Source organism: Pelophylax lessonae, assembly GCF_965119305.1.
Source record: "Pelophylax lessonae genome assembly, chromosome: 3".
NCBI lineage: Eukaryota > Metazoa > Chordata > Amphibia > Anura > Ranidae > Pelophylax > Pelophylax lessonae.
In genome coordinates this window covers 644,301,656-644,316,265 of record NC_138770.1, presented here as the reverse complement: position 1 = coordinate 644,316,265, position 14,610 = coordinate 644,301,656, and the positions used below count along the sequence as shown (strand labels likewise).

The 14,610-nt window shown below is 43.1% G+C and overlaps 1 protein-coding gene across 1 annotated transcript in view; it reads left to right on the top strand.

Annotated features, from left to right (window-relative positions):
• STPG4 (sperm-tail PG-rich repeat containing 4) overlaps positions 1-14,610 on the top strand; it is a gene marked incomplete at its 5' end in the record, with an annotated part of 150,072 nt that overhangs the window by 40,645 nt on the left and 94,817 nt on the right. The window contains 2 exons of the mRNA XM_082252344.1: positions 4,661-4,725; positions 8,030-8,084. Of these exons, the coding sequence (XP_082108470.1) occupies positions 4,661-4,725; positions 8,030-8,084 (120 nt within the window). The remainder of the gene's footprint in view (positions 1-4,660; positions 4,726-8,029; positions 8,085-14,610) is intronic.

The window sequence follows — 14,610 nt, the reverse complement described above, 5'->3', positions numbered from 1 at the left end:
ATGTATTTAGCTACATGTCTTTGACAAAAAAATTCTCAATGAGCGTATTTTTAACCACTTTAAGACCGGAAGATTTTACCCCATTCCTGACCCGGCCATATTTTGCGATTCGGCACTGCGTTACTTCAACGAACAATTGCGCGGTCGTGCGACCCTGTACCCAAATTAAATTTATGTCCTTTTTTCCCCCACAAATAGAGCTTTCTTTTGGTGGTATTTGATCACCTGTGGGATTTTAAATTTTTTAAAAAAAGAGCAACAATTTAAAAAAAAAACAATATTTTTCACATTCTGATATATAACATTCCCCAAAAAAAATTTACAAATAGAATTTTTTTAACATTTTAGGCCAATTTGTTTTCTGCTACATATTTTTGGTGAAAAAAAATCACAATAAGCGTATTTTGATTGGTTTGCGCAAAAGTTATCGCGTTTACTAACTACGGGAAAGATTAGTAATTTTTATTGTTTATTTTTTTTTTTACTAATAATGGCGGCGATCTGTGATTTTATGCTGGACTGCAACATTGCGGCGGACAGATCGGTGTATTTTTGACACTTTTGGGGGGACCAGTGACATTACTACAGTAATCAGTGCTAAAAATATGCACTGTTACTGTAATAATGACACTGGCAGGGAAGGGGTTAACACTGTTGGTGATCAAGGGGTTAAATGTGTGCCTCATGCTTACTGACGTGTGTGGGGGGAGGGGGTTGTGTGACACAGACACAGATTGCAGGTTCAGCTATGCTTAATCCTGTGATCTGTCCCTGCCTGTCACAGAGGAGATCCGCCCGCTTTGTTAACACAAAGGGCGGATTTCCTCAGTCTTCCCCGATGATCGGGGAAGAGCGGCGGTGATCACTGCATCTCCTCCCCTGGACCGACTCCCGCTAAGTCTAAACAAAGAGGGAGTGAGCCTCCGGCGGCACACGCGCGCCGCCGAGAGAGGCAGGAATCTGGTGATGTAGGTCCACATCGCCAGACCCAGGGCTGCCACCTTGCTGCAGTAGCAGCAACGTGAGCAGTCCGGAAGGGGTTAAAGTGAATAGGACTGTCGGTGAGTCAACAGCGGGTCAGAGGAGGAGCCGCTGTGGGACAGAGATGACAGTTGATTTTTAAAAATGCTGATTTAAATCGACTTGATTTAAATCAAATCCACCCTGCTTTAGTGTAAAAAATGGCAGCCAGGAATGGCCTTACTCATGGTAAGGTCAGTCGTAGCTGAAACATGTCATCACTGTTGCATCTGTGACTTTTACCCGGGTGTCTAAAAAAGAAGAAGTATTATTATCCCAAGGGCGGGTTCCCCTCACTCACATTCGACTCGAACACACAGCCCATCCCTAGCCACGAAGAATGAAGGCAGTTCTGAAGGCAAAAGGGGGCCCAGCCCGATACTAGCAAGGTGTACCTAATAAAGTGACCGGTGAGCAGGGGAGGACTGGGCCAGGGGGCAGGGGGGCAATTGCCCCCTGGGCCGCTCTGATGCCCCGTAAAAGGCTGCACTGCTTCTGCCACAGACATGTCTAAAGGATTCCTGGTGAAGAGAAGTAAAGAATTCCTACCGCTGACCTACTGCGTGCGGGATGAAGACAAGCGCAGTCCTCCCCCCCAGCATGGATGGTGTAAACTGTGTCTGAGCAGAGGTCGGTTCCATGCCCCACTGGAATCTCTTCTGCCCCAGCCAGCCCCAATCGAGCTGTCCCAGCTCCCCCCAACTGCCCCCCGCTGGCCAGGTCGGGAACCTGGATTCAGTCGGTAATTACAGAGTACCTGGAGCAGAGCTTCAGCTTGGAATGGGGGTCAGGAGGATTGGGAGAGTGGAAGGGGGGGGGCTGAGGGAAAGGGGGAGGGGAGCACCATGGGCCTCCGGTTTGTACTTGCCCCCTGGGCCGAAAGTTGCCAGTCTGCCCCTACCGGTGAGTGTGTATATATTTATGCATAAACTTATTTTTTATTTTTGTATACATGAATTTGAATTCATTTTAGGCTAAAATATATTTATTTGATCCGATTGAGTATAAATAGAAAGCAAGTTGCAGTAAATCTGCAAAGGACAGGCGACACAGGATTACTGGTGCTCGGCTATGTACTTCTGATATTTGTAGCTCACCCTGGAGGGAAAGGTGACATTAAATACGTCTGTCTTTTATTTACCAACTGCATGGTGAAACAGGACACACATATTCCGCTGAAAGGAAAGGTGAAAGGTTCGCTCACTAATATACAGCTAGTTGACAGCCTGGCTCTGAGCGATATAAAACTGCCCATGGCGACAGATACATAGCAATGGTGAAAAGTACAGACCCTTCATTACAAGATACAGGAGGCTGACACACCGGCCCCATTGTAAATGTGAAATATTATATTTGTCTTTATACCCAGATGATGCTTGGAGTATAGAATGTTGGCATGTCAATACTGAACAAACTAAATTATTTAAAAATGCAAAGAGCGTTGATAATATAAAATGTTTTGTAACTTAGCACAACCAATTAGATTTTAATTTGCTGCAGGAAAACCAGTGAATTGATTTCTGATTGGCTGCTGTATCTCCTGGCTAGAAAGTAAAAAGACATCTTGCAGACAGCAAAAATAACATGATGGGGACTTCTTCCATTCCCTACTTAACATTTGTTGCTTTGCATCTCATTGTGTAATATATGATGAATGTTGTTTAAAAGGTGAAATTTAGTATGCTTATATTTTGACCCCCTTCCCCGCAATCAACAGGCAAATTACACCTTGCATCACTGAGTCTCTGTGCCTCTCTATGCAATGCAGGCAGATCGTTGTTAGTGTCAGTGGAAGGAATAATGCCCCATTATTGGTATCCGTGGGGGGAATAATGTCCCATTATTGGTGTGATTGGGAGGAATAGTGCCCCATCATTAGTATCAGTGGAGGGAATAGTGTCCCGTTGTTCATGTTAGTGGGAGGAATAGCGCCCCCATTGTTGGTGTCAATGGAAGGAATAGTGCTTCATTATTGGTATTCGTGGGATGAATGGAGCCCCATCTTTGGTATCATTTAGAAGAATAGTGCCCAGTTGGAAGAATAATGCCCAAACATTGGTATCAGTGGGAGGAATAGTACCCCATAATTGATATCAGTGGGGGTATTCGTCAGAGGAATAGTGCCCCATGGTTGGTATCAGTGGGAGAAATAGTACCCCATCATTGATATCAGTGGGGGTATTAGTCAGAAGTATAATGCCCCATAATTGGTATCAGTGGGAGGCATAATGCCCCATTGTTAGTATCAGTGGGAGGAAGAGTGCCCCATGGTTGGTATACGTAGGAGTATTAGTCAGAGTAATAGTGCCCCATGGTTGGTATCTGTGGGAGGAATAATGCCTCATGGTTGGTATCAGTGGGAGGAATAGTGCCCTATCATTGATATAAGTGGGGGTATTAGTCAGAGGAATAGGGCCCCATGGTTGATATCAGTGGGAGGAATTGTGCCCCATGGTTGGTATCAGTGGGTGGAATAGTGCTCCATCATTGATATCAGTGGGGGTATTAGTCAAAGGAATAGGGCCCCATGGTTGATATCAGTGGGAGGAATTGTGCCCCATGGTTGGTATCAGTGGGTGGAATAGCGCCCCATCATTGATATCAGTGGGGGTATTAGTCAAAGGTATAATGCCCCATCACTGGTATCAGTGGGAGGAATAGTACCCTATCATTGATATCAGTGGGGGTATTAGTCAGAGTATTAGTGCCCTAGGGTTGGTATCAGTGGGGGGAATAGTGCCCCATAGTAGGTATCAGTGGGAGGTATAGTGCTCCATCATTGATATCAGTGGCACTCCCCATGGTTGGTTTCAGTGGGAAGAATAGTGCCCCAGGGTTGGTATCAGTGGGAGGAATAGTGACCCATGGTTGGTATCAGTGGGAGGAATAGTGACCCTTGGTTGGTATCAGTGGGAGGAATAGTGACCCATGGTTGGTATCAGTGGGAGGAATAGTGACCCATGCATGGTTGGTATCAGTGGGAGGAATAGTGGCCCATATTGATATCAGGGCTGGTATTAGTCAGAGGAATAGTGCCCCAAAGTTGGTACCAGTGGGAGGAATGGTGCCCCATTGTTGGTGTCCATGGCAGCTATAGAGCCTTGTATCAGTGGGAGGAATAGTGCCCCAGAGGCCAGATAAAGGAAAGCAAAGGGCCACAGTTTGGAATTCACTGTTATAGAGTCTTATAGGGATTATGCTTTGCAGCCACATGTTATCCTGATGGAGCCACAGAGACATTATGAGGAATCCATGTGTGTTCAGCTTTCATCACTGTATGCATGGCTTTTGCCATCCTGAACCAGTTTTGCATTATTGGACGGAACTTTGAGCCTGTTTTATAAACTGCAAGTTACAGTTTACTCTTTGTCTGATCATTTGGCCAATTACCTATTCTGTTAAAAAAATATATACTGCTCTTCAGAATATCAATGAAAGAATATGATTGGCTATGCTAGGTAACCGGAATAGTTTTTATTACAACCACCTTTCTCAATGAGACCCTCTCTCCTGCATAGAGGAAGGCAGCTTGATGAGTTAATAGGCATCTCGCTGGCTACAGAACCGGCTCACCCTCGTGTACTCTTGAATTTCTGGTAATTAACATTATAGAACTAATACTTCACTTTTATATTTGCAGGATCTAAACACAGATCCCTGTCGGTATAACCTCAGCGCACGCCCTGTGGATGTTTACCCTTGCAAGTAAGTCAGAAATATTGGATGTGAGCCATTTTGTAAAAGCTATATTTGCCTGAATATTTCCTTTTCATATCTTCTCCAATGCTAAGTTTAGACACACGAGAAACTCTTAATATTCTTTTGGGTGGCGAAGGCAGAAGCTTTCTGCAGGTAAATCCAAAACTACCTTGTGGTATTATTTATATTTTACACAGCATGGTTGCCACCTATCAGAATTATGTGTCTAATATTACTATTACTACTACTAAGGGTTTCATAGCACTGCAGGGACACAATTTAAAGAATACACTTACTTTATAAGGTAAATGATAAGGATAACAATAAAAATAATAAAAGGATAACAATGAAAGTAAATCTAAGTCCAATAACCTAAATGATTTAACATCATTAATATATTATTGATGTTATTATTAATATTATATTATCATATATACTGTATATATTATATACTACTATATTACAATATATACTGCATATATAAATAAATAAATATATATATATATATATATATATATATATATATATATATATACAGTATCTCACAAAAGTTAATACACCCCTCACATTTGTATAAATATTTTATTATATCTTTTTACGTGACAACACTAAAGAAATGACACTTTCCTACAATGTAAAGTAGTGAGTGTACAGTTTGTATAACAATGTAAATTTGCTGTCCCCTCAAAATAACTCAACACACAGCCATTAATGTCTAAACCGTTGGCAACAAAAGTGAGTACACCCCTAAATGAAAATTTTAAAATTGGGCCCAAAGTGTCAATATCTTGTAGCCACAATTATTTGCCAGCTCTGCCTTAACCCTCTTGGGCATGGAGTTCACCAGAGCTTCACAGGTTGCCACTGGAGTCCTCTTCCACTCCTCCATGATGACATCAGAGAGCTGGTGGATGTTAGAGACCTTGAGCTCCACCACCTTATGTTTGAGGATGCCCCACTGATGCTCAATAGGGTTTAGGTCTGGAGACATGCTTGGCCAGTCCATCACCTTTACCCTCAGCTTCTTTAGTAAGGCAGTGGTCGTCTTGGAGGTGTGTTTGGGGTCGTTATCATGTTGGAATACTGCCCTGCAGCCCAGTCTCCGAAGGGAGGGGATCATGCTCTGCTTCTGTATGTCACAGTTCATGTTGGCATTCATGGTTCCCTCAATGAACTGTAGCATCTGTTGGCTGAGAGACATAATAATATTGTCGCTAATACAATTACTACAAATAATAATAATGTTTCCTCAAGCATATTTTTAAATGAGCCCTAAAAAAAAAATATTCTGATCTCTTGTTCATTGTTAAAACTCAGACAAGACTGACATCACTCTCATTAGAACCCAGCTTGGCACCACCATGGCTAGACCTTATCTTGGTGTGATGTCAAGGGGCCTCTTTAATTTATTGCTTGAGAAAGTCTGTGCTGAGACTTTAAAATTGTCTATAAGAAACCTTACCCAAGGACAACGAACTTACATTCACCTCATGACAAAATGGCTGCTAGGCTGCCCAATATAACAATATGTATAAAATAATATGTATGGACCTTATATGATTCCTTTTTAGCCCCAATAGTCCTGACAACCCCACAGATTCTCTATGGGGTTTAGGTCAGACAAGTTTGCTGGCCAATCAAGTACAGAGATAACATGATCATTAAACAAGGTATTGTTACTTTTGGCAGTGTGGGCAGGTGCCAAGTCCTGCTGAAAAATGAAATCAGCATCTCCATAAAGCTGGTCAGCAGAGGGAAGCATGAAGTGCTCTAGAATGTCCTAGTAGAGGGCTGCAATAACTAAATAAAATACAGTGGACCAGCACCAGCAGATGACATGGCTCCCCAAATCATCATTTGGAAATCAAGGTCCAAGAGTCTTGAGGAAGAGTGGAGAAATTCTGTCAGGGACTCAATACCCTGTGCAGGCGCACTGGCGTCGCTAACCGGCGAACGCCTATGCGCATGCGCTGAGGCTACCTTGGTAGAGTTCGAGGCTACCTTGGTAGAGTTCGGGGCTACCTTGGTAGAGTTCGAGGCTACCTTGGCGGAGTTTGAGGCTACCTTGGTGGAAGTTCGAGGCTACCTCGGTAGAATTCGAGGCTACCTCGGCAGAGTTCGAGGCTACCTCAGTGTAGTTCGAGGCTACCAAATTGGCGCCAAAACGGCCTATTTAAACACAGCTGTCACTCTAGGTGATTGCTGTGTTGTCTTCAGCTCTCCTGTATCCTGTGCCTGTTATATCTGCTGTTCCTGTTTACCTGACCCGGCTTGTCTTTGGTTTCTGATTACCTGCTGCCCGCCCTGACCATGGCTTGTCCTGACTATCCTCCTGTCTCGTCCTGATCTGTTTACCTGCTACCGGCTATTGGTCCTGGACCTGTTCCTGGCTCTCCCAGGGAATCCGGGGGGCCGTGACCTGGTGTTAGCAAGCAGCCAAGTCCATCCCCACCATCTGGGGCCCTGGTGAAAACCGGCTAACACTTAGACTCCGCGCCTCTGGTGAACCTGTGCCACGCCAGTTACCCGGTAAGCCACTCCTCTTACGTCAGCCTCTGCCACGTTACCCCGTGACAAATCCAAGTTGCATGAGGTCCAGTGTGAAGTTTCCACAGTCCGTGATGATTTTGGAGCCATGTCCTCTGCTGATGTTGGTCCACTTTGTTTTATCAAGTCCAAAGCCATAATCATCAAAATTAAAAGAAAGAAATGCTGGAAATATATCACTCCGTGTGTAATGCAACTACATAAAATGTATAAGTTTCAATTTTTGAATTGAATTACTGAAATAAATCACCTTTTTATGTTATTATAATTTCATGAGATGCATCTGCATATAGCATAGCTAGCAACAGGGCACCAGTAATCTTTTTAATCGCATAGGTGCAAAATTTGCTCAAAGTGCATGTGTAAGAACAAAATCACAACAGCGGCGCTACATATAAATGCAAATGAGTCCACAATAATATCAGTGAAAGCACTGCTGTTGCAGCTTGCACTCCCAAGCTAATAAGAGTTCCGTAAACAGTTCAATACCCCATGAATTGGTTTTATCAGGGTACCCCAAGACCTGCACATTATTTTAAAAGATCCTCTAGTGTAGAAAGGTTGAGAAAGGTGCTCTGTTGTCTCTTATTCTCTGCTATTGTGCACCTGTGTATAAACTGCTAACATGGATGTGAAAATTATTTCAAGGGTTCATGTAGGGTAAAAAGGTTGAGAAAGGCTTCTCTATTGTCTTTTCTGCTATTGTGCACCTGTGTATGTACTGCTAACACGCCATGGGTGGTGTGTCTCTTATTTTCTACAGGCACTTCATGTTTCGTTCTGTGGTTCAGAGATTTCCATCCATCTACTTTATTCCAGTAAGTGTAATCAGAGAGACATACGTAATGGTGGTAAAGACCATAAGCTCACTGGTAGAGGCACCGTTGCTTCCAAGGCACCATCCCTACTTCAGCTGTGTTTTTCAGTAGGTAATGGATCACTGCAATTACAAGCCAAACCTTTCACCCAAACCATGGCTTGCTTAGCAGAATATGGCAAGTTTCCTGCTTGCTCAGCTTCTGATTGGTACTCGTTGGCTGTCAACCAGGAGGTAATAGTAGAGTGACTTGTGATGCTCTTTATAATCCTTTGGGCTCTGCATCTCTATAACATTTACTTGACATTTAAAACAGGAAGCAATGCTTTTTAGAAGTACATTTGTAGATTATGTAAGGATTCATTTAACAAATACAAAAAAAAAACACTAGTGTAGACATGTCACACAGCAGAGGTATTGCCCCTGGTTCTTAACCACTTTCAGACCAGAGGATTTGGCTGCTCAATGACCAGGCCCTGTTTTGCGATTGGGCACTGCGTGACTTTAATGGACAATTGCGCGGTCCTGCGACGCTGTACCCAAATGAAATTGATGTCCTTTTTTTTTCCACAAATAGAGCTTTCTTTTGGTGGTATTTGATCACCTGTGCGATTTTTATTTTTTGCGCTATAAACAAAAAAACAGCGACAATTTTGAAAAAATAACAATATTTTTCACATTTTTTTTATATGAAATTCTCAAAAAAAATGTAAAAATCAAAATTTTTTAACATTTTAGGCCAATTTGTTTTCTGCTACATATTTTTGGTAAAGAAAATCGCAATAAGAGTATTTTGATTGGTTTGCGCAAAAGTTATTGCATATACTAACTATGGGAAAGATTTATGTCATTTTTATTGTTTTTTTATTTTACTAGTAATGAAGGCGATCTGCGATTTTTTTTTTTTTTGCGGAACTCTGACATTGCGGCGGACAGATCGGACCCCTGACTGACATTTTTGACACTTTTGGGGGTACCAGTGACATTACTACAGTAATCAGTGCTATAAATATGCACTATTACTGTAATAATGACACTAGCAGGGAAGGGGTTAACTTTACTGGTGATCAAGGGGTTAAATGTGTCCCTAGGGGCGTGATTCTAACTGTCAGGGGGCGTGGCTTGTGAAGTAATCACAGAGACAAGCGATCCTATATAGCAGGATCACATAGCCTCTGTGATCACTTCAGGAAGAATGACAGACGGCTGTGTTTACATCAGCCGTCTGTCTTTCTCCCTCAGCTGCGGGAGATTGCGAGTGGCCGGCGGCCATCGGAGCCGCCGGTCACACACGCTGGCTCCCCAGCTGACGAGCAGGGGCAGGAGCGTGCCTCCAGCGGCGCGCGATCGCCCCTAGCTCCACCCAGGCGAGCGCCGTACATGTACGACGCTTTGCCTGGGAGCGCCAGACTGCCGCCGTACAACTGCGGCAGCTGGTGCGGAAGTGGTTAAAGAGGAACTTTACCCATAACAACTTGATAAAAAAATAATATTCTTTAGCAAGGAACATACATTCCACATTAATAATCATGCCACCAAAATTAGTGTGCACTCTAAATGGCCTCCAGCATTGCTCCTGTTTCTTCTTGCCCAAAGCTGCCATCTTTCTGAAGCCCAGAGCCCCTAAACAGCAGTAAATCATAAAGCGAAACTTAACGGTTTAACAAAACAGTTCTATTCCTGGATCATCGGGATTATTAACTGTCACGTTTACTTGGGTCCTCATTTGCTTGGGTGTCATAACTGATCACATGTGCAGCTCTATGACAAATGCAGATCAAACAGAAGCAGCTTCCTTGGCTGTAAAGGATAGGAGGGTTTAATTCTGCTTTAAAGCTGTCAGCAGATCAGCCTCTACTAACTCGACAGTGCCTAAAAAAAAAAAAAAAAAAAAGAGAGAGCAACTGAGCATGTGCAGAGCAGGGTGAGACAGAGTATTACTGGATTTTAAACAGTATAGACACTTATTTGTAATGTTATACATAGCTATACCTCTAAAAGGGACCAGCATGAAGTGATCTAGCAGGACTTAATTTTCTGACTAAAGTTCCACTTTCAAGATAGTCTGTCACTTTGCCCATAAGGAGCAGGCCAATAGAGGACTAGTAGAAGAAGCTCTTTTAATACATCATAAGGACCTCTGCTCATGGCCATCAGATTCAGAAACTAGACAAATACTTGCTTGTGCTTCTGAGTTGCACTGACTTGTTTTTTTAACTTGTTTGATTTGCCTTATTGACTTGCTTTAAACTGCTTCTGGTTTATTGGGGTTGCTTTCACCCTTACAGGGCAGCCATCAGAACCCCTTACATAGCTTTAGGCCTGGGCCCCTCCAGGCGTGACAACCAACATTCTCCAGGGGGCGTCCCACCAAATCCGTCCACTAGCCATCCCACCGAGTCCTTCAGTGCACCCACTTTTATTTTAACATTCTTACAACTTAATATATGAAAATAATCCAATCCAGCAGAGACATCTCAATATATTCAGCAACAAGACATCCTAATCCAGCAAAGAGACATCCCTTCGGCTGCATCGGCTTATTTTGCGGCCGTCCTTCTTTAGCAATTTCTAGTTACTACAGCAACAACAACTCAATCTCATTGGTTGGGCCTGGGCGGGCAGGCCTCTCGGGAACCTGGGGCCACCTACATCTGCATGGGCTGCCCCCCCCCTAATGGCAGCCCTGCACCCTTACATTGACTTTTATGGGAAAGAAAATCAGCTCAGGCACAAACTATAGCCATAAGGTTGTGAGCTTAAAGTACAGCTGAAGACTAAAGTATTTTACTACTGGATTAGACCCCCTGTCCATTTTTATTGCTGTCTGTGCCCCCGTTAGGAAGATTTATACTCTCTATTTGTCCTGTTTACGATTATCATTGAAAGTGAAAGCAGAAGAAAAGCCCAAATTTTGGGGTTGCCCCCAGAAAAACAATAGAGGGGAAATCTTCCAATGGGGACCCTAGTTCTGGTGACCTGGGGGTTCTAAAGGGATTCCCTTAATTTGCAGGGATTTCCTCTCACTTCCTGTTTTGGCTATGGGACAGGAAGTGAAGGGAAATCTCTGCAATGGGACACATAAGGCAAAAACTAAACTGGTTATAACCCTCTCTTATTCTATACAAAATGAAAAAAAAAAGTTTTGCCTATAGTTCTACTTTAACCAATCGTAAAACTTACATATGGCTTTTTTCCACTGCAAGTACCGGCTCGGCTCCACTTGGCCTTGCTTGGCCCTGCTTGGCTCTGTTTGGTTTTCCACTGCATGGTACCGCATGGTACGGTGTTGGAACGGTTCGGTACGGTTTGGTACGGTTTGCTTTTCCACTAAAGTAAAGTGGGTGGGATAACAACGATTCTCTGACCAATCAGTGGCTAGTAGTGACAAACATTCAAGGCTGCATGCAAAGGATTGTGGGATATGGTACCGGTACGGCCCTCTTGGAACCACAACTGAGGTGGTACTGTTTAAGAGAGCCATTCGGTTCCATGTAGTGGAAAAGCGCCCCCGTACCATACCGTACCGACCCGTTCTAAGTCCAACACCGTACCATGCAGTGGAAAAGCACAAAAGCGAGCCGAACCGTTCGGTTCCATGCAGTGGAAAAGCACCATTATACAGCGGCAAGGCGGCTCTGCTGTGCAGGATCACATACTTAGTACGTGCTCCTGCACTTCCAGGTCTGGGGCACACATGCGTGACCCATTCCCACTGTTATTATACACAGTGGGAGCTGATCTGCGGGTACCGCGGACTCGATGTCCTCTGGCACCTACTGATCATTAGGCAGAGAGCCAGGACGGCGTTCTGCCTATGTAAACAAGGTAGATTGGCTTTCTGTCAGTAGGGAAGGAATTGATCCTGTATCTCTGCTAAGCAGGAACATGGATCAATGCCTTCCCCCAGTAAAAGCACAGTACACAAGCACTGGCTAGGCACACATTTAACCCTTTGATCGCCCCTGATGTTAACCCCTTCCCAGACAGTGTCATTAGTACACTGACAGTGCATATTTTAAGCACTGATCTATGTATTAGTGTCACTGGTCCTCAAAAAGTGTCAAGTGTCAGTCAGTGTCCGATTTTTATTTCCTGCCACAATATCGCAATCCCGCTATAAGTCGCTGATCGCTGCCAATACTAGTAATAAATAAAATAAGTAAATAAAAATTCCATAAATATATCCCAGTTTGTAGACGCTATAGCTTTTGTGCAAAACCAATCAATATACACTTACTGGGATTTCTTTTTTTTTACCAAAAATATGTAGCAGAATACCTATTAGCCTAAATGAGGATTTTTTTTTTTTTTATTGGATATATTTTATAGCAGAAAGTAAAATATATTGTTTTTTTTTTTGTTTTTTTTAACCACTTTACCACTAGAGCATTTTGCTGTCTTACGTCTGGGCCACTTTTTGCGATTCGGCGCTGTGCGAATTTAACTGACAATTGCGCGGTCGTGCGACGCCGTACCCAAACGAAATTGACGTCCTTTTTTTCCCACAAATAGAGCTTTCTTTTGATGGTATTTGATCACCTGTGCGATTTTTACTTTTTGCGCTATAAACAAAAAAAGAGCGTTTATTTTGAGAAAATAACAATATTTTTCACATTTTTTTATATGAAATTCCCCCCAAAAAAGATGTAAAAACCAATTTTTTTTAAAATTTTTGGCCAATTTGTTTTCTGCTACCTATGTTTGGTAAAAAAAATCGCAATAAGCGTATTTTGATTGGTTTGCGCAAAAGTTATTGCGTTTACTAACAAAGGGAAAGATTTTTGTCATTTTTGGTGTTTTTTTTTTAACGCGTAATGGCGGCGATCTGCGATTTTTTTTGCGGGACTGCGACATTGCGGCGGACAGATCGGACCCTTGACTGACATTTTTGACACTTTTGGGGGTACCAGTGACATTACTACAGTAATCAGTGCTATAAATATGCACTGTTACTGTAAAAATGACACTGGCAGGGAAGGGGTTAACTTTATTGGAGAGGGAGGGGTTAATGTATGCCTGGTGCTTACTGACGTGTGGGGGGGGAGGTGACTTTGTGAGACAGGGACAGATCGGATGTCCAGCTATGCTGAACAGTCCGATCTGTCACTCCCTGTCACTGAGGAGATCCGCCCGCTTGTGTTTACACAGGCGGGCGGATCTCCACACTAGATCCCCGACGATCGGGGCAGAGCAACGGCGATCGCCGCTGCTCCTCCCCTGGCCCGACTCCCGCTGTGAATGAAAACAGCGGGAGCGCGCCTCCGGCGGCGCGCGAGCGCCGCCTCCTGGGGAGGAGTCTGACGACGTAGGTCTACGTCGTCAGACGGGAACGAGCCACTCTGCCGCAGGACTATTACAGTACTTAGCGGTAAAGTGGTTAATTATCGGTATTTATTTGTTTATAGAGCAAAAAAATTAAAAATGCAGCGGTGGTCAAATAATGCCAAAAGCTCTATTTGTGAGAAAAAAGGACATCAATTTTATTTGGATGCAGCGTCTCACGACCGCGCAACTGTCAGTTAAAGTATTCTAGTGCCATATCACAAAAAATGGCCTGGTCATGAAGGGGGGGTAAATCTTATGGAGGTCTAGTGGTTAATGCACTTCCCAACATTTTGTCTTTCCATGGCTGTTAATTAGTTAAAAATAAAACAATAACTACCACACATACGCCTGTATTTATCACAGTGCTCATACAATGATAGACTCCATGGTGAAACGCTTTCTGTGCACTGCCAAGCCCATTCATGCCCTCTACTTAGAGATTATATGAATAATGCATTGAAATTTTAGATTTGTTTGCCTTGCGCGGTTTAGGTTACGTCCTCTTGGAACCAGCGGCATGTATTCATGGTTGCCATTTCCACAACCTGTTGTTTGTAAGCTTAGTGAGAATCAGACTTTTGTGCTTCCATCGTTACCTGTCCAACTCACCCACCCATTTTTCAAATGTCCACCTATAACATATAAAGGCGATTCTACAAAGGTCTCTTAGGGTAGCACTGCAATCATTTCCTGTGATTTATCTTGTCATCATGTAAACAGGGAAATGTAATACAATGTAAATCAGCTTGATCTGTGCACTACACTACACAAATCAGTCTTTTGCAAACTTTCCAACACAGAGGAACCTTGAATAACTCTTAACCACTTAAGCCCCGGAAGATTATACCCCCTTCCTGACCAGGCCATATTTTGCGATTCGGCACTGTGCAAATTTAACTGACAATTGCGGGGTCATGCGACGCCATACCCAAACAAAATTTAGGTCTTTTTTTTCCCCAGAACAGAGCTTTCTTTTGGTGGTATTTGATCACCTGTGCGATTTTTACTTTTTGCGCTATAAACAAAAAAAGAGCGACAATTTTGAAAAAATAACAATATTTTTCACATTTTTTTATATGAAATTCCCCCCCAAATAAATGTAAAAATCAAAATTTTTTTACACTTTTGGCCAATTTGTTTTCTGCTACCTATGTTTGGTAAAAAAAATCACAATAAGCGTATTTTGATTGGTTTGCGCA